We start from the raw sequence: 25,186 nt of genomic DNA, 5'->3' as shown, positions 1-25,186 counted from the left end.
TAGGTTTTAGATTTAACTATATAATTTTGTCTGAATTACTTATTATAAATTATCACTAAATTTTTATAAAGAGTATGTAAAGCACATTAACTGTTTGAAAATTTGTCAAAAGAGATTAGAAGAAATACCAGTAGGTAAAGCATATCAAAATTACAGGCATTTGCTGGGTTAAAAATTCAGAATGGTGATTTACAAAATTTGCTCTGACATTTTCCTGAAGAAAATGCTGATTGCAAAATTTGATTTTAATATGGCTCCACAGTGTCAGGAAGGAACAAATAAGAATATGTTTGTAGTTCCAATCAAAAAAAAATGCATTAAATAATTTGAAATTTAAACATGGTTCTTTTTATTTAACACATACATCTACAAATTATAAGTATCTGAAATCCACATGCTATCACAGTTTCCTGTTTGGAGAAAACATAGATTTAACTTATTCAAGTTGCTATTTAGAAACCACTCAGCATTTCAACAGAGGGAGTCCTAGATGTTTACAGGGGTTTATTGGAGAAAAGCATCTTCACAACTTTGTCACGGATTTGTTTAGTTTTAACACCATAGACAATGGGGTTGAGAAAAGGTGGGACTAAGAGGTAAAGATCTGACAGGAGGATATGCACATAGGTGGGTATGTGAGTCCCAAACCTGTGTGTGAAGAAAGAGAAGAAGCCCAGGAGGTAGAACTGTAGGAAGACACAGATGTGAGCAATACAGGTGTTGAAGGCTTTGAATCGAGCTTCCTTCTGAGGCAACTGGAAGACAGTGATGAAGATTCGCACATACGAGAAGGTAATGAAGACTATGTCAAACCCTAAGATGGCAAAGGCAACAAGGAGGCCACAGACCTTGTTGATTCTGATATCTTCAGCTGCCAATTTCACAATGGCCATGTGTTCACAGTAAGAGTGGGAGACAATGGTAGTCCGGTAGTACTTTAGGCGGCATTTGATGAGCAATATCATTGGGAACGTGAGAATGAAAGACCTGAGTAAGACACCAGCTCCAAGGCAGATCATAAGTTGTGGAGAGAAGATGGTGGCATGTCTCAGGGGGTTGCAGATGGCCACATAGCGATCCAGAGCCATGGCCAGGAGGATGCCTGATTCTGTTGCCTGGAAGGAGTGGATGAGTTCCATTTGCAGCAAGCATGCATCAAAGGAAATCTGTGGTATATGAAACCAGAAGATGCCCAACATTTTGGGGAGAATGCATGTGTTAAGTGCAATGTCTGTGACTGCCAAAATGGCCAGGAAAATGTACATGGGTATGTGGAGGCTCTTTTCACTTTTGATTATTACTAAAATTAGGGAGTTCCCAATCAAAGCAATGATGTACATGGCACAGAATGGAATTCCGATCCAGCACTGCACTGACTCCAGGCCAGGTATCCCAACTAGTGTTAATACAGAAGGTGTGAAGACTGAGCCATTGAATGTCAACATGGTCAATCTGTCAGTAGAACAGTGTAGCCGTGTAATGCTTCAACTTCTGCTCCATACTAGGACTGGGCATATTAAATATAAGAGAAAAGAATCCATTAGCAAAATAAATACTATGTAGGCTAGAAATAAGACTTGAAGCATGAACTCTTCTTTTTCTAACCCCAACCATTCCCCTGGACAAAGGGATTTAAAAATTAGTTACAAAGTTTTGTCTTTCTCCTTACCTGAGTCATTTTCTGTGAGAAAGTTAAATTCAATAATAGATTGTTTATTTCTGCTCCAAGACTAAAAATACCTGATCAAAATACTTGTCCTTAACACTTGTCCTCTATGAACTCTTGTCTCCTTGTGACTGGAATACAGAGAATGAAGATATCACAAGAAGTTGATTTTTCTAGACATGAATAATCTAACAGAGTGGGATATTAGTCGGCTTTCTCAAGGTGAGTTTGTCAGGAAGGCCTTCTAGGTCTGTCTTTCCTTACCTGGTGCTACATGTCTTTGCATTGTCTGGTCCTTCTGCGAAAGGATCCGCTAGACCTTATGCAGATTAAGCTTCTGAACATCCATTCCTTTCCCAAGCACAACTGTTTATTTTATATTTCTGCCTGTTCTCTGAGAACCTATCCTTTTTTTAAATTACTATCCATCTTTTCTGTTTTGGCCATAGAAGGCCCTCACCTTCCGTTGTCTGCCCCTTGCACATCATTTACATTCACCAAGTCCCCACCTGCAGCCTCTGCTCTTTGCTCTTTATCAGTAACTAAGTCAAGTATCAAAAGTTACCATTCCTTTGTGCTGAAGTGCTTGAATAATACTGAAAGTAATATAGAAGACTTTTTAAAGTTTTAATATATCCTTTGTCTGCAGCAGGGAAAAGACTTCTATAGACTTTTCTGCCTTTACATTATTTCCTGGGAGACTATTCCCACACTAGTTCTCTGTCCCTTATCCTCCTCCTTTAATCCTTCTCACCTAGGGCATTACAATAGGCTTAACAACATGCCTCTGTGTAGAAGGCGTTTGCTTTGTCATGTGTCCAAAATTACATGGGTATGGGATGTCTTGCCTCATGCTTACTTGAGACCTATATTTATTTCTTTCAAGAAATATTTTAATTGCAGAAGATACAATGTAGTAAATTATTTACAAAGTATTTATTTTCTTTCAGCAATCCACAAACCAGTTTCCTGACATGATTTTAAATATTAAATGCTGTAAAGATGACCTAAAATGTCAAATTTCTAAAAACCATGCCACATAAAGGTGTCTTCCTATCCATTCAGCAAATATGTGAGTTAGTGCTCTTTTTTACCCTAATAAATACAAAGTGTCTCTGAGGAACGGAATGGTGCCCATCATCCAGCCTTCTCGGCTCACTTGGAGAAGTACAACATGTGTCTTCTTCTTTCATATTCACCTAGCTCTTTTTATTAATTAATTTTTCCCAGCCCCATCACATTTTCCCCTTCCTCACTCCTCTCCTCTCAGCCCCTTCTCACAAGCTCCCTTCCCTCATCCAATACTCCTTTCTCTTTAAAAAAAAGTACAGACATATTCATCTAACTCTTATACAGACTCCTGTTTCTCAATTTTCTTACACAGGACTCTTTCTTCAAACTTCAATATGTTGAAGTTTTCCTTATTGTAGCAGGCAATGTTAATACTCACAAATTGGAAGCCTATATGCTACCAATTTTATTAAGAAATATTGCCCATACAATCCAAATGTTATTTAAACCAGCTAAGGAAAAAAATGAAGGTTCATTAATCCTATATTTATAAATCTCAATGTTATGTTTATAATTTGAAATTAAGATAGTAGTATTTATAATATATTATTAAATATATTTGAATGTCTTTACTCTGTGTAGATAGCAAACATCTTAGATTGTTTTAATTTATTTAGATTGTGTCATTAGCATCAACATCCCGTGATATCTGAGGATGAGGGGAGAGAGAAACATGTCAGTGTCATGAACTGTAGCTGTGGTTGAGCTAAACCTTGCTATACAAGCTAGACCACCCAGGAACTGCATAAACGCTCCTGTCTCTGTCTGCTGAGCACTAGTGTACAGATGTGTGTCAGTACACATAGCCTCAAGGTGGTCTCAATGGAACCAACGGAATGGTCTCTTGACAGTTGTTTACTGCACATAGGATGTTAGGAAATAATGTAAAAGTAGTAGATCGTAGACTGGGAAAGGAGTCAGCTGAGCACTGATGACTGTTGCAGAAAAAAACACATAAAAAATGAGGCTAGAGATGGCCTCAGGTTAGAGTCACTGAACAAGACAAAAAAGAGCAATCTAGAGAAGTATGTGCATACAAATTACACACATTCAAAAGGAGAAGGAAAGTCTTGTCTCATTGATGCATCTGAACCAGCCACACCCTGCAGCTGTCTGGCCCTTCTCTGTAGGAATACATGAGAAAACAGTGTTACCTAGAGCTCCTGTCCTGAGTACACTTTCCAGTGTCTGAGGTTGCAAAAATTTAAAACTCAAAATTCAAACTCCTATGAGGCCTAATCTGAACTCCCTACTGTCTAGATGATCTCTAGGTCTTGGACAACCCCACTGATGGTCACCAGGCTTTACCTGCAGCTGTCAGTCAGCTTTCACAATTTTCTGAGGTAGTAAACCACTTTGCAGAGCAGCTCCAAAGTCAACCTGATACGTTTTATAATTTCCTCCAAATTACCTCCTCTTTATTTTCCATAAATGTTTAAATACACATCCCCACCACAGATGTTTCCCATAAGGCACCGAGTGAACTGTTTCAAATCTACAGTTGGGTGAGACAACCAAACTGTGGATCTGTGGCTGATTATCCTTCAGGCTCTGGAGATTATTTGTAAATTAAATTGTTCAGTTTCAACATAGGTAAACTAGGAAAAATATCTAGAACCACATTAAACAAAGGTCATGAATTTGAACAGGACAGTACATTTTAAATACTTAGAAATTATTTTAAAACACAATTATGTCAGTAAATGGCAGATACTGAGTCACAGGACTAGTGCCCATGATTCTGTCACCAGTCTTAGCATGATATAGCTCTCTTAACCATGTAACTAGCTTGTTATCCACGCATGTTTTTTTATTACCATTCATCATGCTCTCTTAAGGTCGTCTGGTTTGCCAAATTCTGCTTTAATTTTGCTGTATCATATTTTATTAACAATTTCTGAAAGGATACAGAGTACACAGATTTCTATCACTGAAAATATTTCTAAAGCTGAAACAAGCAGCTACGTTTTGTCCTCCTACTGTCAAAGGGATCACATGGACTGCATGCTTCCATGATTAGTTCTCTGCCTCCCACTCACAGGACAGTCTGAAGCTCACAGACTCACCCAGCACCATCTGATGAGATGAGCTCATGGAGTAGGGTCTTCTTGATGATTTGGTCAGTGAAGGACGGGAGTTTTATACCATAATGTGTCTGTGTGGAAATGAGCCTCCTAGTCCCTGTGGACCTGAAGGGTGAAGAGAAAGAGTAACAAGGCTGGCAGGTGACTCAGGGGTGGAGACCTGTGTACCATCTGGGAAGCTTTGCAAGTGAGAAAGAAAGTACCAGGCAGGCAATTTCCTCAAAGAGGGCCCACATCAATTATTCTCTTTATAAAACTTTGCTATACTTTTGACGCAAAGAAACCAAAAAAACTGGTTTTCAAGGTTAATGAGAAAACAAGTTCCCAAGATGTCAAAATCAACTACAATCACTATTTTTCAATAATCACATAGAAAAATGAGTAAAAACTCTTTTTTGTATTTTTTGTTTTCTTTTTTTTATTTTATTTATGTATTTATTAAATTTTCTACCTCCGCCCATCCTCCCATTTCCCTCCCATTCTCCCAACTACCCCTCCCTCTCATTCTCCAGTCCTAAGAGAAGTCAGGGTACCCTGCCCTGTGGGAAGTTCAATGACCCCCTCTCCATCCAGGTCTAGGAAGGTGTGCATCCAAACAGATTAGAGTCCCAAAAAGCCAATACATGCAGTAGAATCAAAATCCGGTGTCATTATCATTGGCTTCTCAGTCCGCCCTAATTGTTAGCCACATTCAGAGAGTCCAGTTTGATCACATGCTCGTTCAGTCCCAGTCCAGCTGGCCTTGGTGAATTCCCATTATATCAGTCCCACCGTCTCAGTGGCTGGATGCACCCCTTGCGGTCCTGATTTCCTTGCTCATGTTCTCCCTCCTTCTGCTCTTCATCTGGGCCTTTGGAGCTCAGTCCAGTGCTCCAGTGTGGGTCTCTGTCTCTATCTCCATCCATCACCAGATGAAGTTTCTATGGAGATATGCAAGATATTCATCAGTGTAGATATGGGAGAAGGCCAGTTGAGGCGCCCTCTCCTCTACTGCCCACGGACCTAGCTGGGGAAATCCCCTTGGACACCTGGGAACCCCTCTAGAGCCAAGTCTCTTGCCAACCCTAAAATGGCTCCCTTAGTTAAGTTATCTTCTTCCCTGCTCCCATATCCACCCTTCCTCCATCTCAACCATCCCATTCCCCCAAGTTCTCCCAAATCCTCCCCTTCTCCCTTCTCTCTCCCCATCTCCCTTTTCCCCACCGCCCCCACCGCCCCTGCTTCCAACTTTTGCCCAGCATTCTTGTCTACTTCCAATATCCAGGAGGATAAATATATGTTTTTCTTTGGGTTCACCTTCTTATTTAGCTTCTCTAGGTTCACGAACTATAGGCTCAATGTCCTTTGTTTATGGCTAGAATCTACTTTTGAGTGAGTACATACCATGTTCCTCTTTTTGGGTCTGGGTTGTCTCACTCAGTAAAGTGTTTTCTATTTCCATCCATTTGCATGCAAAATTCAAGATGTCATTGATTTTTACCGCTTAGTAGAATTCTAAAGTGTATAAGTGCCACACCTTCTTCATCCATTCTTCTATTGAGGGGCATCTAGGTTGTTTCCAGGTACTAGCTATTACAAATAGTGCTGCTATGAACATAGTTGAACAAATGCTTTTGTAGTATAATTGGGCATCTCTAGGGTATATTCCCAGGAGTGGAATTGCAGGATCCTGAGGTAGGTTGACTCCCAGTTTCCTAAGAAACTGACACACTGACTTCTAAAGTGGTTGTACAAGATTGCATTCCCGCCAGCAATTGCTGAGTGTTCCCCTTACTCCACAACCTCTCCAGCATAGGCTATTATTGGTGTTTTTGATTTTAGCCATTCTGACAAGTGTAAGATGGTATCTCAAAGTTGTTTTGATTTGCATTTCCCTGATCGCTATGAGCATGACCTTAAGTGTCTTTTGGCCATTTCAACTTCTGTTAAGAATTCTCTGTTCAGTTCAGTACCCCATTTTATAATTAGGTTAATTAGAGTTTTAATGTCTAGTTTCTTGAGTGTTTTATATATTTTGGAGATCAGACCTTTGTCTGATGCGGGGTTGATGAAGATCTTCTCCCATTCAGTAGGTCGCCTTTTTGTCTTAATGACAGTGTCTTTTGCATTACAGAAGCTTCTCAGTTTCAGGAGGTAGCATTTATTCATTATTACTCTTATTATCTGTAAGTCGTGAGGAATTAGAAACTATCATCAAAAACATCCCTATCAAAAAAAAAAACCCAGGACCAGATGGTTTCAATGCAGAATTCTACCAGAACTTCCAAGAAGACTCCTTAATGTATTTCACAAAATAGAAACAGAAGAGTCATTGCCAAACTCCTTTTATGAAGCTACAGTCACCCTGATACCAAAACCACACAAAGACTCAACCAAGAAAGAGAATTACAGGCCAATCACACTCATGAACATAGACGCAAAAATTCTCAATAAAATACTGGCAAACCGAATCCAAGAAAACATCCAAAAAAATTATACATTATGATCAAGTAAGCTTCATCCCAGAGAAGCAGGGCTGGTTCAACATACAAAAACCTAACAATGTAATCCATCATATAAATAAACTGAAAGAAAAAAACCATATGATCATTTCATTAGATGCTGAAAAAGCATTTGACAAAATTCAACACCCCTTTATGATAAAGGTCTTGGAGAGATTAGGGATACAAGGTTCATACCTAAATATAGTAAAAGCAATATACAGTAAGCCAACAACTAACATTAAATTAAATGGAGAGAAACTCAAAGCCATCCCACTGAACTCAGGAACATGACAAGGCTGTCCACTCTCGCCATACCTCTTCAATATAGTGCTTGAAGTTCTAGCAATAGCAATAAGACAACATAAGGAGATCAAGGGGATTCGAATTAGAAAGGAAGAAGTGAAACTTTCATTATTTGCAGATGATATGATAGTGTACATAAGCGACCCCCAAAACTCCACCATAGAACTTTTACAGCTGATAAACAGCTTTAGTAATGTGGCAGAATACAAGATCAACTCCAAAATATCAGTCGCCCTCTTATTCACAAAGGATATGGAAGCAGAGAGGGAAATCAGAGAAGCTTCACCTTTCACAATAGCCACAAACAGCATAAAATATCTTGGGGTAACTCTAACCAAGGAAGTGAAAGATCTATTTGACAAGAACTTTAAGGCATTGAAGAAAGAAATTGAAGAGGATACCAGAAAATGGAAGGTCCTCCCTTGCTCTTGGATGGGAGGATCAACATAGTAAAAACGGCAATTCTACCAAAGGCAATTTATAGATTCAATGCAATCCCCATCAAGGTCCCATCAAAATTCTTCACAGATCTTGAGAGGACAATAATCAACTTTATATGGAAAAACAAAAAACCCAGGATAGTCAAAACGATCATATACAATAAAGGATCTGCTGGAGGCATTACCATCCCTGACTTCAAACTCTATTACAGAGCTACAGTAATGAAAACAGTGTGGTACTGGCATAACAACAGAGAAGTCGACCAATGGAATAGAATTGAAGACCCAGATATTAACCCACAAACCTATGAACACCTGATTTTTGACAAAGGAGCTAAAATTATACAATAGAAGAAAGAAAGCATCTTCAACAAATGGTGCTGGCATAACTGGATGTCAACCTGTAGAAGAATGAAAATAGATCCACATCTATCACCATGCACAAAACTCAAGTTCAAATGGATTAAAGACCTCAATATAAATCTGAGCACACTGAACCTGATAGAAGAGAAAGTGGGAAGTAGTCTGCAACATATGGGCACAAAAGACCCCTTCCTACATATAACCCCAGCAGCACCGACAATAAGAGCAATAATGAATAAATGGGAGCTCCTGAATCTGAGAAGCTTCTGTAATGTAAAAACTCTTTAATAAATTCCTGCTAATTGGTGTCTACATTGACTGATAGAAAAGAGAGAGGTTTTTTTTTTTTTCACAAGAATTCTAGGTAAATAAACAGAGATTTCTCATCAGGTTCATGAACGAGGAAATCCTCAAAGGATTTCCAGTTCCCAAAACTAATCCATTTCTTCCTTGGTGGCATGAAATATTACTGTGCTTAAGTCAGTTCTCAACAAGATATTCTTATCAAAAGTTGAACTGGCAATATGTATTTTCATACCACTTTTAATATCTATTTCTCAGAACTAATATCACAGCTTCTGATTAATGAAAATAAAGGAAATGTGTTCCAAAATGTATTTAGAAATTGAACTCTCAGGAACAATGTGTAAAATATTGATATCAGAGCTTTATTTATTACAGAGTAATTGGGGAGATGCAGGTCAAGGGACAAAATATTTCATTTGAGCAGGTAAAATAAGTTGAAGCTGAGTAAAGCTAGAACAAATACTGTGCATATCACATTACTATTAAGCTAGATTTTAAGGTCATTCCCAGAAATATAATTAAATAAAAGTTAATGCATATGCTAAATATTTGAACAGAATGCTTATGTTCTCTCTCTTGTACTTGAATTTAAAAATGAAGTACTACATTTTTCTCTTGAATGTTTTATTTTTGTTTTTTAGTTATGTGTGAATGGGATTGTGCAGGTAAGTGCAGTGGCCTCCAGAAGATGGGGTTGGATCACCTGAAATTAGAGATGCAGGCAATTGTAAGCCACTCAGCACAAGTGTTAGAGACAAAATTTGGATCTTTGGCAAGAATGGTTCTTAACGTTTAACTAATTTACAGCCCTATATTATAAATTTGACTATATACATTTTACATAAAAATAAATTTATTTATTATATTTTCTGAGAACTTCTTGTACAAGTACTGCATTCATATAATTTCTACCCTTTCTTTGGTTCCCTCCAAATTTTCCCAAATCTCCACCACTACCTATCAAAATCATGTTTTGTTTTGTTTTCGTTAATTACATTAATTTCGTGTATATATGTAGGTATGTGTCTGTATGTGATAAATGACTAGCATCCACAATATGTAAATACCTGAAAAAACAAAGAATCCTGAAAACAAACAAGTCAATTTAAAAAGTTCATGAATTTGAACTGAGAATTCTTAAAATAAGAAATAAAAATGACTAATTAACCACTTTAAAAGTGTTCAACATTCTTGCCAATTACGAAAAATGCAAATTAAAACTACTTTGAGATACCATCTTACGTCAGTCAGAAAAGTTAGCTTCAAGAAAGCAAACAGCATCGAATGCTGGTGTCAGTGCTGTGAAAAGGAATCCTCATTCGCTGTTGGTGTGACTGCAAACTGGTGTGAGCATTACAGAAACCCATGTGGAGAATCCCCAAAAATGCTACAAGTAGATCATCCGAGGGACCCAGCTATGCCACTCTTTAGGTATAGGCTCGAAGGACTTGACCGCCTCCTACTCCACACATTCTTGCATAGTCCATATTGCTACTCTATTGATGATAGCTATGAAATGGCAACAATTTATATGTCCTCCATCTGATGACTGGATAATGATATGATACTTGATCACATGGGTGTTCCAGTCATCTATAAGGAAAAGTGAAATCGTGACATTGGCATGTAAATGAATGGAATAAGAAAACATTATAATGGATAAGGCAAATCAGACCCAGCAAAAAATGCTTCATGTGCTCTCCTGTTTGTAGATCCTCGCTCTTGGTGTGAGTCTATAATCTATAGCAACTGGAAAACTAAAAGGGGTGTGGGTGAAAAGGTGCTTTAAAGTCGGGGACAATAGTATACACATGCCCTATTACATGCTGTAATAGTACATTCTGTAAAGGAAAAATAGAAAAATTGGGAGAGGGGCTTGAAGAAAAGTTGAAAGGTAGCTTAATACAAAGAAAATAAATGCAGCAGGAATAAATAACATTAAGAGTGTTTGAAAGAGCCATAGGGAGTCATTATTTTACATTTACTAAAAATGTGATATGCATATGTGCATATGGATATTGTTATACATATTTTTACTTAAATGAAGTTGTTTAATTTGATGCAATAATGCACACCACTAGAAACATGGGTCTTTTAACAAAAGCACAGGAGAGAATTGCATCAAATATCTCAGTGACACTTACCATTGGAGGAAATGTGGCACCAATAAATTGATAGTTGTGAGATCTGTGGGTAGTCAGTAATGAGTCACTTCTTCAGCTAGGGGTTGATGATTATTCCTTTTACAATAGCTGGTTTTGTGACCTCTCCTGTTTACCATTTACATATCTGGGTTCAGCATAGTGTGCATATAACAGTGGTTGTATTATTTATCTTTTTCTATTCACCTAAATCAAAGACTAAAAACTGTACATTTCTATACATAGGTAAAGTAAGAGGCCTTTCTTAGTGTATTTTCCTCTGACTGCTTGCTCTATTTACTAGTGCACTTTTGTTCAACCTAATACATATAGAGAAAATTCTTACTACATTGCAACTCCTTGGAATTGTTCTTAAATATACCAATAACTTTACTGCCAACAGATTCCAACTGTCAAAATTCATCTAAAAAACATTGTTTTTATCTTATAATGTTCATTTTTAATGTTATTATTTGTGAAACTTCATATTCAGTAGATAATGAATCCATGGCATCATAAAGACAAAGACACATGGGTGTACTTTTTACTGGTGCAGTAATATGGGAGTTTGGACTTTCAGCTGATTGTATTATTAACTAAACTTACTCTAAGTTGATTCATGTATTTGGGACTTTTTTTAAGTTTTTTTTTATTGATTTTATTGAGCTATACATTTTTCTCTGCTCCCCTCCTTTCCTTCCCCCCCCCCTTCAACCCTCCCTTAAGATCCCCAGGCTCTCAATTTACTCAGGAGATTTTGTCTACTTCTGCTTCTCATGTAGATTAGATCCATGTATGTCTCTCTTAGGGTCCTCATTGCTGTCTAGGTTCTTTGGGATTGTGATTTGTGGGCTGGTTTTATTTGCTTTATGTTTTAAAGCCCCTTATAAGAGACTACATGTCATAATTGTCTTTCTGCATCTGGGTTACCTCACTCAATATGATATTTTCTAGCTCCATCCATTTGCCTGCAAATCTCAAGATGTAATTATTTTTTTCTGCTGTGTAGTACTCCATTGTGTAAATGTACCACATTTTCCTTATTCATTCTTCAGTTGAGGGCCATTTAGGTTGATTCTAGGATCTGGCTATGACAAACAATGCTGCTATGAACATAGATGAGCATCTTTTGGATATATACCCAAAAGTGGTATTACTGGATCTTGAGGAAGGTTGTTTCTTAATTTCCTGAGAAATTGCCATACAAATATCCAAAGGGGCTGTACCAGTTTGCACTCCTACCAGCAATGCAGGTGTGTTCCCTTTTCCCCACAAGCACTCCAGCATAAGTTGTCATCAGTGTTTTTGATCTTGGCCATTCTTACAGGTGTAAGATGGAATCCCAGAATTGTTTTGATTTGCATTTCTCTGATGGATAAACATGTTGAACTTTTCCTTTATTTGATACATTTTATGCCTACTACTTTTAATTGAATTCACTTGTGATTATTGAGTGGTTCTCACCTCCTATTAGTTTTGATGCCTTATTCAATAATATCATCTATAGAACTTATTAATTAACTTTCAAGTATTTCTGAAGGAATTTTAATATTGGTCCTTGCTATTCTCTAACAGCTAACCTGAGCTAGTGTGAACTCACTGACTCCAGGCTGACAGTGGGGAAACCTGCATAGGACCAAACTAGACTCTCTGAATGTGGGTGAGAGTTGTGTGGCTTGGGCAATCTGTTGGTCTACTGGCAATTGGACCAGGATTTATCCCTAGTGCATGATCTGAATTTTTGGAGTCCATTCTCTGTGAAGGAATACCTTACTCAACGTAGAGATAGCAGGGAGGGCCTGGTGCTTCCTCAAAGTGTTATGCCAGATATTTTTGATTCCCCAAGGGAAGACTTACCCTCTCTGAGTATTGGATGGGGGTGAAGCGGGAGGATGGTGGAGGGATCAGGAGGAGGGGAGGGAGGGAGAACTGGGATTGGTATACAAAATGAGAAAAGATTGTTTTAAATAAATAAATAAATGATGTTGATTTTTCATTGAGTATTCACCTGCACTTTGTGTGTCAAATAGTGGCATGTCTGATTCTGCAATGCAGAATTAACCTAAGTTATTCAATCATTCATTTCTGTTAGAGCATCCAAGATACTTTTCACTTTGTCTGTCAACATATTACTTTTAATCTTTTGTTATTGTATTGTTGATTACATAATAAATTATGTTATTTATTATAATACCTATAGTTCTTAATTACTATTTTTTTTATTTTCCATTATTAATATATGTGGTTTACACATGTGTCTGTGCATATTCTTTCATGTGTGGAAAACCATGTGTGGATGTGCATACATGTGTGCACATTGCACATGGAGGCCCGAGATTGATTTTAGGGATCAGCATCCCTTGCGCTTCCATTTTGTTTATATTAAAGTTTCTCGATCGAACCAAGAGCTAGACACCATGTCTAGTTCGCCAGTCAGTTTGCAGTGGGGATTTCCCATGTCTGCCTTTCAAGGCTAGAACTACAGACAGAACACCTCGCCAAGCAAGCATGTAAATAGATGTCTTAGAATAATCCCCAGTCCTTATATTTGTGCATCAAACTCTTAAATGCTGGTCTATCCCTTCATCTCCACTAAATTTTATTTTTTATGTACTTTATAATGTGTTTAGTTTTTTTCAGCTATCAAGACTTTTTTAACTTAAAGTTTACTCCTTCCAACTGAATGATGTTGTCATGTATGTGTTTCTCTCTCTGTGTGTATGTATGTATAATAGAGAGACAGAGAGAGAGAGAGTGAAAGATGAACTCTTCCATCCATTGTTTATTAATTTTCTTGAACATTTATTTATCCAAAATGAGTGATCCAGGTGACTTTCCATCTACAATGCTTTGTGTTCTTAAATCATCTTCCTATTTCTAACTTAGTCTTTATTGATGGAAATTTAGACATGATGTCCTCAAATACATAAAGTTGAAAAAGGTTGAAAATGTAGGCAAAGAGGAGAGGACACTATAAAGGAAGATTCAGATCCCCTGCTCATCGTCAATTGTGTTTGGCTCATATTGGACTTTAGGGACATAGAATCCTTTTGGTTTTAAATTTTCTTTATTTTTGAGAATTTCGGGCATATATGCAATGAATTACATCAAACTCACCTCCTCTGACTTCTCTTATTATCCATTTTCCAAGGCCCAACTCCCAGATTCATGTCTTTTTTTTTTTTTGAATAACCCACTAAATTCAGGTAGTGTTGTCCATAGTGTATGGGTATGGGTGTTGGGCGACTCACTGGATCACGGGAAACCTACCAGTGATCAAATCCTCAAGAAGAATGCTTACCCTCCAACCCCATCAACTTCAACTGCTGATAACTCACTCCTATAGGACTGGGGCTAGAGATCTTCTACTACATGTATGCAGGTATTTTGGCTGAATTGATCTTGAGCAGGCCTTTCTTGAGTGTAAGGATATAGCCATATCATGTCCAGATGGCAGCATTTCTTAAGACACCTCCTCTTATCCAGATCTTGCATTCTTTCCTGCGTCTTGCCCTGTTCTACTCTGGGCTCTAATGTGGTGGTGTGGTGGAAGTGATAGAGATGTCTGCTTTAGACTGAGCATCCAGTTTCTCATTCTAAGTACTTTCTTAAATACGCATCTCTCAGCCAATTGCTGCCCACTGCCTAAAAGAGCTTCTCTGAGAAAGACCGAAAACAGCCATGGTCTATTAATGGAAACAAGTATTTAGAAAGCCCTTTGGTGCCATGACCAATTAGCATCATAATAGCAGGTGCTGTGGACTCATGTCCTTCCTAACCATGGGCTTTTGACCAAGATTAAAGAACCAGCATGAAATGCTCTCTTGTGCAAGGCCTCAATCCACTCAGAAAGTCATTATTTACACAGTTGCAGTTACACAGCAACTGACCCAGTGGCTTATGTCTGGCAAGTAGGCTCTACAGCTTTCAGGGTTTGGTGCTGGGTAAAAACATTGTTTTGCTCTCTCCCCCAGTACTAGGAATTTCACAGGATGAAAACTGAGGAGCAGGGAGGAAGTGTCTTGGAAAGTTTAAAATATATTTCTACATGTTCTGTAAACAGAGATTGTGCTGCCTTTAGCCAGAGAAGTCTTACCATGTAATAGTGGATTGTAACCCAAGACAATGACAATAATCTGAGTAAATTTGGAGGCATCTGATGCCTCCCTGACCAGTAAGTCATAAAGAGGTATCTATGCCTTACATTATAATTTTCAATTAATAACCCATGTAGTCTTGAAGTGGCACAGTCCATATATGCAGTAAGCATCAATTCAAAATACTTTTAAAGCCGTGTTAGGGCATTAGCTTAGTAATTACGGGCTTTCCGTAAGTCATTTTCATACATTCTCAGTTTTCAATAGGCCACACACTTTCTTTTCCTTCCACACTCAAATCAGCTTATTCATTTAACCCCTGATATACTCCCAATACTTTTATTAAAAGCATATTCTATTACTAAAACCAGTTATTTTAATAATGTTTTTGTTAATTTTTTTGAGAATTCCACACAAGATATTTTGATTATATATATTCCTGCCCCAACTCTTCCTATTTCTCCAATTGTTTTATTTTGTTGGATTGTGAGAGAGCAGCCTTCCCTCTGGGCTTTTGTTCATACTTTCTCTATGTTGTCCTTGTACTCCACCTTGGTTTCCAATTATTCTTTCAAGTATTCATTTTTCCTCTTACCTCAAAAATAGTGGAATAAACTCATCTTTTCTATATAAATGATTTCAAGGTTTAATTAGCTCTTGATTTGATACTTTCCAGTAAAATACTATTGACTAACACCAGTAAAAGTAATTCACATGTTCTAAACAGTGTCAGGTAATGCCCTAAGCACCCCAGACAGAAGGGTAGCTAGTACACAGTTCTCAAATTCAGACATTAGGCAATTTTTAAATATGGCCAGCCTCTATATTCATTTACTCTTTCTTTTCAAAGCTTTAGTAAAACTAAAATTTCATTGAAATTCACTAATTTCTGTAGCTCCAAGGGCATATGCCTTACAATAGTTTGCCTCTTTGTTCCTGCTTTCCTGGATGTGTCTTTAGTGCATTCCAATTCAATATATTCCATTGCATTACTCTTACACAAAACCATGGTATCTTTTATAGTTTGAGGATAATAATAAATAAATTTGTGTGTACCATTGATTATATATTATCTTTACATTCATAAGTATTTAAATAAAATCCATAAAAGGATAAATAATTCTAAACCTATCTAGCATTGATGGGAACGCCATTAGGAAATGGAACAAATCCCAAATCTCAAGTGTTGTTGGATGAGAAGTTTATGGTACTGATGAACAAAATCATCCTCTGGGTTTGTCAGAAACATGTTGCTGTCTGTAGTTTGTTGTCAGAGAGTCAACCTGCTCTAAGAACAAGTAAATTGAAATTGATAGATACAAACATGGCCATGAATTTGAAAGTGAGTAAAAAGGTTATGGAGGAGGACTTGAAAAGGGGGAAATCATGTAATTACATTGTAATCTCAAAATATAAAGCAAATAATTATAATTCAAAGTTGCAACAAGAGTAAATTATCACACTATATGTGAATCAAAAGGTTGTTTTTATTTAACTCCTTCGTCTACAAATAATAAGTATATGAAATCCACATGCTATCACAGTTTCCTGTTTGGAGAAAACATAGATTTAACTTATTCAAGTTGCTATTTAGAAACCACTCAGCATTTCAACAGAGGGAGTCCTAGATGTTTACAGGGGTTTATTGGAGAAAAGCATCTTCACAACTTTGTCACGGATTTGTTTAGTTTTAACGCCATAGACAATGGGGTTGAGAAAAGGTGGGACTAAGAGGTAAAGATCTGACAGGAGGATATGCACATAGGTGGGTATGTGAGTCCCAAACCTGTGTGTGAAGAAAGAGAAGAAGCCCAGGAGGTAGAACTGTAGGAAGACACAGATGTGAGCAATACAGGTGTTGAAGGCTTTGAATCGAGCTTCCTTCTGAGGCAACTGGAAGACAGTGATGAAGATTCGCACATACGAGAAGGTAATGAAGACTATGTCAAACCCTAAGATGGCAAAGGCAACAAGGAGGCCACAGACCTTGTTGATTCTGATATCTTCAGCTGCCAATTTCACAATGGCCATGTGTTCACAGTAAGAGTGGGAGACAATGGTAGTCCGGAAGTACTTAAGGCGGCATTTGATGAGCAATATTGATGGGGATACAAGAATGAAAGCCCTGAATAATGTACCAACTCCAAGGTAGGTCACGAGTTGTGGAGAGAAGATGGTGGCATGTCTCAGGGGGTTGCAGATGGCCACATAGCGATCCAGAGCCATGGCCAGGAGGATGCCTGATTCTGTTGCCTGGAAGGAGTGGATGAGTTCCATTTGCAGCAAGCATGCATCAAAGGAAATCTGTGGTATATGAAACCAGAAGATGCCCAACATTTTGGGGAGAATGCATGTGTTAAGTGCAATGTCTGTGACTGCCAAAATAGCCAGGAAAATGTACATGGGAATGTGGAGGCTCTTTTCACTTTTGATTATTACTAAAATTAGGGAGTTCCCAATCAAAGCAGTGATGTACATGGCACAGAATGGAATTCCGATCCAGCACTGCACTGACTCCAGGCCAGGTATCCCAACTAGTGTTAATACAGAAGGCGTGAAGACTGAGCCATTGAATGTCAACATGGTGAATCTGTCAGTAGAACAGTGTAGCCGTGTAATGCTTCAACTTCTGCTCCATACTAGGACTGGGTACATTGAATATAAGAGAAATTAAATCATTATTAAAATGTATTCTAAGTAAGTTAGGAGTATACTATCCTTTCTCATCTCAGCTAATCCTCTCCACTTTTATCTCCCTTTTCATGGGAATTTAAAATGAAGCAGTAAGTTCTAAGTTGTCATTACAGTATTAGTAATGCCAAAATTGCTTTGTAACTTTTTTTCTTTTTTCAGAACACTGGACTCAAAATCCCTTTTTGCTTATTATCTCTTGTCTCTGTGTTGCTAAGGATTTCTAAGTGCATGTTGTAAAATGATGATATTAGATGATCTCACATCAACCTATAGTAGACACAGATAATCCACCAGACTGTGAGATGTCCCAGTCTTCTCTAAAGAAGGCAAGTGTTTTTGGAACATCTTGCAGGCCTATTGCTTTACTGCTGGTTTCTTTGAGAAGTCTCTTCATAGAAGACTCTCTAGAGCTATATCCAAATTAACCTGTTAAAGGTTTAGTATTTCCTTAAATCCAATTATTTATTTTACACATCCTACCAATTCTGTGAGAATTTTTAATATGAATAGTTGATCAACATCAACACATTTATGTGAAATGAGATATATATATATATATATATCTCCTGACTATTAAAGTATTATTATTTGCAGAATTTTCTAAATTCTCTAAATGCAAAACAGAAGGGCTGTGGAAAAGTTTATTATGTTAAACTGAAGGGTAGAGGGTATTTCTGTTAAAATAGACCACTATTTACCAATGAATAGACATAAAGTTCCATCTAATCTAACACCAAGTTATAAATGAAGACAGAGACATCTGTGGGCTATATGCTTGCTTTTTTCTTCTACTTTGACATTCATGGTACAGAACCTCAAGCCCCCCAAACTTACCTGAAGCTATCTGATAAGACACAGACCACTCATGCTGTGGGAATTTTGTGATAGTTTAGTCAGTGAAGGCTGAGGGGTTTATACTATAGTACTTCTCTAGGGACCTGAGATTTTCTAGTCCCTGGAGCCTCTGAAAGTTGTCCTGCAGCAAAGGTGAAAAACGATGCAGACCGTGGCTGCAGCCAGCTCAGGGATGGAGAGTAGCATAATGTGTGAAACCCTGTGTTTATTTCTGGCACTGAAAAGGGAAAAGAGAAAGTGTTTGAGAGATGAGGAAATTAATTAACTAACAGATGCTGTTTACCAGAATTTTTTTTCTTTCTCCAACTTCTCTATCCCTTTGGATCATAGAAGTAAGATTACCCTCCCTTTGGAAACCAATGACATGGTGAGGTCCTTAGATGACAAAATCATGTGTAGGCACTTATTTCAAAATAACAACTTAAAGGTGAAAATAAAAGCACTTTGAATATGTTATTCTTATTTGAATCTTCAAATCACTAAGTCATCTTCAAAAAAATATTGAAGTCTTCAGAGAGATGGAGCTCTTACGCCCCTTATGGAAGTCTCTCAACTGCCCGGATCACACAGAACACTTACATGTTCACCTTTGCCAAAGCCAGTAGACTTTTTGTAAGTTCCTCATTGAATGTGCCATGCACAAAGGTTTTTAAATAGTTTGTCCATGCTCTAAGGGAAAATACAGGAGCTTGAGGACAGATGAGACAGTATCAACTGCACTGGGAAAGAAACAAAACATCTTTAGATATGGTCCTTGTGCAATCAGTAGTGATTTTTTTTCAGACCCACAAATGAGGATGGCTTTGGAAAGTAAGCGTACTTGAGAACTTCAATCAGCTTTTAGCACCTCTAAGTCTTCCCCTTGAACCTGGGTGACCTAAAGTCCTTCTGTATTTAAGACAGTTCTCACTATACTGTTCTCATAAAATTTTTGAATTGGTGATAGGCAATTTTGTTAAAATTTTGTAGCATTTGTAATATCAATACGCTCAGAACTAATGTCATGTCCAGTATTTGCCTAACAGAAAAAAGGGTGTAAGCTTTCAAAAAAGACTTTAAAAACTAAGAGTAAAATGTGATTACTAGAGAAACCCTGTCTCGAAAAAAACCAAAAAAAAAAAAAATGTGATTACTAGGGACTGTGTGCACAGAGAAATTGGGAAGATATATTTGTTTTAAAAAAAATGTTATTTAACATATTCAGTAAGTTCATGGTGACTAAAGCTAAGAATAACATGTTGCACATTTTAAATTGCTAAAAAACTCAATTTTTGATTTATTATCATGAATAACATAGTAGGTGATATACATGTTCAATATGTGGGCATCTCCAATCTATACCACATGCATAGATTGAAATTTATTGTATTCTTTAAATGTTCGTTTTAATACCCTTCGTGATAGGAAGGGGTCTTGACGTTTGAATTCAAGAAATGAAAGGAATAAGATTCCTATTTTCTGCTTTCTGTTTTAGAGATGATTCATAGTGTGTGCCTGAGCTGCCTTACACACGAAGCTTTTTTAAAAGGAGACACTGTGAATGACACCACCAAACACAGAAGACAACAACAACAATAATAATAATAATAAAATTATAAACAATTATACATCAATATGAATTAATTTAATAAACTATTAACATAATCAGAAGTACACTCGTACACTTCCCTTAATGTATGTGAAAGCTTATTTTATTGAGGTTTCCACACTTTACTGATGATATCTCTTAAAATATTGGAGGAATATGAAAAATTTCCCACCAAAACAAAAGCTATATGAGGCAAGTCTTTAAACAATATTATTTTCAATGATGGCATGTTAAATATTTAACTTTGGGCAAGGTGTGGATGTACGCCCCTTTATCCCAGCACAGAGGAGGCAGAGGCAAGTAGATCTTTGTGAGTCTGAGACAAGCATGATCTGCATAGTGAGTTTCAGGCAGACCAGGATTATATAGTAAGACTTACTTGTCCAATAAAAAACTCTTTCCTTTAATTCCTGGAAGAAGAGAAGGGAGAAAAGCAAGACTTTGAAAGCCAGAGTTGGATAGAAATGCTGGGAAATAGTATCTCTTAGACATGACTATGACCTTGCACTTGTGAGTTCATAGCAGCTGTGGCTGTCTGCACAAGTCCCACACAGGATCAAACAACATTTCAACAAGGATAGGAGAGGGACTCCTGCGACCCCACCCTACCCAAGGAACTTTGGGCAGGAGATGGCCATTGAGGAGGAGAGGCCGGTTTCCTCAGTAGTGTGGCCCATAGGACGTTGCTTCACGGCTAAAGCTGTTTGTTCTATATTTCTCACAAGGAAAAGAATACATGGAAGTTCATTGGCAGCTCATTGGAGCACTTGGTACATGTGAGTCTAATGTAAATATATGAATATGTCTGTACACATATATGGATAAGTATTTATATACACATGTAAACAGGATAGTACAAACTCTTAACAGTTATAAAAATGTTAAAAAGTTCAAGTTGAGTTTCTTTTTTTTTTCATTTATTTATTTATTAAAGATTTCTGTCTCTTCCCCGCTACCTCCTCCCATTTCCCTCCCCCTCCCCTGATCAAGTCCCCCTCCCTTGTCAGCCCATAGAGCTATCAGGGTTCCCTGCCTAGTGGGAAGTCCAAGGACCACCCACCTCCATCCAGGTCTAGTAAGTTGAGCATCCAAACTGCCTAGGCTCCCACAAAGCCAGTACGTGCAGTAGGATCAAAAACCCACTGCCATTGTTCTTGAGTTCTCAGTAGTCCTCATTGTCCGCTATGTTCAGCGAGTCCGGTTTTATCCCAGGTTTTTTCAGACCCAGGCCAGCTGGCCTTGGTGAGTTCCCGATAGAACAGCCCCATTGTCTCAGTGTGTGGGTGCACCCCTAAATGTCACTGCTTTGTCTTTTTGTATAATTCAGATCTTTTTGACAGTTTCATGGCTTTTATTAGATTTTAACAGAAAAATTAGTTTTTTGTTTTTTTGTTTTTTTTTTTTTTAGCAAAGTGAATTACTGTATAACACATACACATACGTCATCTGAGCAGAGCCTTTTTCAGTGTGAGTTTCCATGTGGACATTCCAATAACACTTTTGCTGAGGTCTCTTTTTAACTCAGGCACAGGATTTCCCAGTCGTTTATTCTTGCAAAGCCTCCATTTCCAGAAGGATGCTTCCTTAATGTCTTAGAACAGAAAACCCCAACACATATGTAGAAAATTAGCTTTTATAAAACTCAGGTGATATTGAGAGTTAACTTTATCTTGGTAAATGTATTTAACTCATTATTGACAACTTATTTAATTTATATATTGTGTAAGTTTATACTTTAAAGGCAGCTTTGTGATCATCTATAAGCATAACTAAATATATATATACATATACTTGTATATACATATATATATATATACATACATATATATACTCTCAAGCTAGAGGTAGGCAAATCTCTGTGAGTTAAATGTCAGCCAGGGCTGCACAGTGAGAGCCTGACTCAAAAAAGAAAAAGAATAAAATATTAGGGAGTCTAAAGTTATGTGGTTTGTTATAGTAATTTAGGATAGAAAATAGGTGTTGACAAAAATATCCATCATATAGAGCTTTGTGCTATTGGTCCGTGCATCTGCCAGTGGGCATAGAAATGCTTTACATTTCAGAAGAAAATAAGACTCACTTTAACATATGATCAAAATACAATGTACATAATTCTCAGAGAATTAATAAAATAATTTTAAGATATTCAATGGCTTTTTGTTCTCGTGTCTTTTCTCTACATAAAAAAATTGTATTTTTTACAGTTATTTATATACAGCTATAAAATAATTGAAAATACACACTGAAAAGTCACTAAAAACCCCACAACCTCTGGATATATTAATTAGCGTATTGAAAAGCCCTGTGGATATCATCATTTTGAACACTAAGGGCTTCTAGATAAATTTCATTACTCCTATTTTTCACAGGGCAAATATTTCAAAAGAGAGTTTTATTCTGCTATATGCACTCTTTAGTATCGTTCATCATTTTAACAACATTTAGTCACTGAGGAGAAAAGCAAAACCACTTGATCTTGGATTTGCTTGGTCTTCACCCCATAAATGATGGGGTTGAGCATCGGAGGTACCACCACATAGAGGTTAGCCACTAGGATGTGGATGTGGCGAGGGATGGTTTTGCCTCCAAAGCGATGGGCAAAAAATGAAAAGAATGCAGGTGTGTAGAACATAAGAATGACACAGATGTGGGAGCCACATGTGTTAAGGGCCTTATATCTGGCAGCCCAAGAAGGGATATGAAAAACAGTGCAAAGGATCATAGTATAGGAAATAATGATGAGTATTATATCCAGCCCTGTAGACAGGAGGGCCATAGTCAGGCCATATATGATGTTGACAGTGATATTGTCACATGCCAATCTGGCAATTCCCATATGCTCACAGTATGAATGTGGAATTACGTTTCTCCCACAATAAAGAAGTCGATATACCAGGAAGATGAATGGACAACAGATGAAAAGGCTCCTGACCACAGCTGCTGTACCAATCTTGCCAATGACTGAGGAGGTGAGAATGGTGGTGTATCTCAGTGGGTAGCAGATGGCCACATAGCGGTCAAATGCCATGGCCAGAAGAACAGCAGACTCTGCCACAAAGATAAAATGTATGAAGAACATTTGGGACACACAGCTACCAAACGATATACCCCTGGCATGGAACCAGAAGATCGCCAACATTTTGGGGGCTGTAGCTGTAGAGAGCAGGACATCTGCTAAGGCCAGCATGGAAAGGAAGAAATACATGGGCTCATGGAGGCTGCGTTCAGTCACTATTAGGAAGATCAAGAGGACATTGCCTATGACAGCCACAATGTACATAGAACAAATGGGGATGGCTATCCAGGTATGCAGATCTTCCAGTCCTGGTATTCCAATCAAAACATACCACACATCCTGTGGGCTGGTGTGATTGTGAGGGGAACAGGCCACCTTCATTGTCTATCCACACCCTGGTACTTTAACAAGCACAAGATTGAAGATTGAAGAATACCACCAAGACTGAGTGAGGTCTGATCATATTCTTCGCCAATATTCACATCTACATGAAAAACATCAAGGAGGATGAACTAGAATAAACATGCACTCCTTTGATTACGGAATTAATTATTGCATATTGAAAGAAATGGTTATCATTTAATATGTATTTTACCATCTTACATATATAAGCTTATTAAATTCTTATGATAACCTACTGGGATGATCTCTATAATAACTTATAATATCCACATTATTATTTACAGGGACAAAAAAGGAAGGCCCATAAGCTTTGAGTCCTTTTTCCTAGAGCCCATTGAATCCAAAACTCTGAGAGAGAAACTCTGAGAGCTCTAATTTCAGTCATCATCTGTTACTGTATACCAAGACCAAACTAGACACAGAGTATGCACATCATCAAGTCTCTCACTCCTTATATCCCTGAAGAAAACAGACACAAAGCTGAAATCTGTCTCCCATGAAACAAAGTTTGATAAGGTAGATTTCAAGCCTTATAACACAATATGCCATCTTCTATGCTGATGATCAATGAATTGGTGCTGAGCCTTGTATTAGCCATTGGAATCGCAAAAGAGAATTAAACGTACTCCTGTCTGCCAACTAACCCAATTCTCAAATTTATATGTGATTTTAAAGATCTAAACTATTTGTAACCCCAGATTTTACTGGGCAAAAAGTGCAGAAGCATACTAAGTAGTTAAGAAAAATTACTATACTACTGTCTATTGAAAATTAGACAATATGTCTTTGTATTGTTAAGCACAGCACAGAAGCAAATGGTGAGAACTACACTAATCACATAAATCCCCTCATACTATGAATAATACATGGTGTTTAATAAAAAGAAGAAAGGTGTATTGCTGATAACAAGCTCCCAATGAGGCGATAAAAGAAAGGGTCAAGACATTGCTACGTGTGTGTGTGTGTATGTGTATGTATGTGCAGATAAAACATGATATAGACATAGATATGAGATTTGTAATTAACAGATAGCTCCAATATTCTCCCATTACTTTTCTCCGACAAAAGATGAAAAAGGTTTGATTCTCTAAATGACACATGAACGTGCAAAATGATTATCTCACAATCTACTGAATAAAAAAAAATCTTGGCTGGCTGTACATTCATCAGAAATTAATATTGTGAATATGTAAAGAACCCAAAAAACTAATATGGAAAAAGTTATCCATTGAAGGGGCCCTTGGGCTGAATAGACAGTTATCAACAGAGAAATAAAGGCAATAAATGTTTGAAAGACTACTTGGCATTTTTAAGGAGATACAAATGAAAACTCCCTTGAGAGTTACTGTATCTCAGTTAGAATACTGAAACTGTGGCATTCACAGGAAAATGAATGCAATCGGAGATTATGCTAAACAATCTAAAGCCAGATACAGACAAATTCTGCATATTTGCATGCTTCCTATTATATGTGAAACATCAGTTTAAGTTTCATTATAGATGTGAAATTTCTGTAATTTCACATCTATAATGGGGGAGCAATGGGGAGCAGGTCATCAAAGCAAGGTTAGTACTATGAGAGAGGATGAAGTGATAGAAAGAGAGCAGAGATGGTGCTGGAGAAGGCTGTGGAGTATCTATGCAATGAATGCAGGAGGAAACTGTTGGTAAGAGAAT

The 25,186-nt window shown here is 37.5% G+C and overlaps 3 protein-coding genes across 3 annotated transcripts; all 3 read right to left on the bottom strand.

Moving 5' to 3' along the window:
• Positions 1-494: 494 nt before the first annotated feature.
• On the bottom strand, positions 495-1,445 carry LOC121458017 (olfactory receptor 52A5-like). The gene has a single exon (XM_041667128.1). It carries the CDS (start codon positions 1,443-1,445, stop codon positions 495-497), a length of 951 nt encoding a protein of 316 aa, XP_041523062.1.
• Positions 1,446-16,586: 15,141 nt separating this feature from the next.
• On the bottom strand, positions 16,587-17,537 carry LOC121458045 (olfactory receptor 52A5-like). The gene has a single exon (XM_041667163.1). The coding sequence runs from the start codon at positions 17,535-17,537 to the stop codon at positions 16,587-16,589; it is 951 nt and encodes a 316-aa protein (XP_041523097.1).
• A 4,985-nt stretch (positions 17,538-22,522) lies between these two features.
• LOC121457778 (olfactory receptor 52Z1-like) lies at positions 22,523-23,488 on the bottom strand. The gene has a single exon (XM_041666767.1). The coding sequence runs from the start codon at positions 23,486-23,488 to the stop codon at positions 22,523-22,525; it is 966 nt and encodes a 321-aa protein (XP_041522701.1).
• Positions 23,489-25,186: the final 1,698 nt, after the last annotated feature.

The sequence above is a fragment of the Microtus oregoni genome, unplaced genomic scaffold (genome assembly GCF_018167655.1).
Source record: "Microtus oregoni isolate MIOR12 unplaced genomic scaffold, Mior012 000016F_ref0000370, whole genome shotgun sequence".
Lineage (NCBI taxonomy): Eukaryota > Metazoa > Chordata > Mammalia > Rodentia > Cricetidae > Microtus > Microtus oregoni.
Note: the sequence above shows the minus strand (reverse complement) of the source record. Positions and strands in the feature narration are given on the sequence as shown.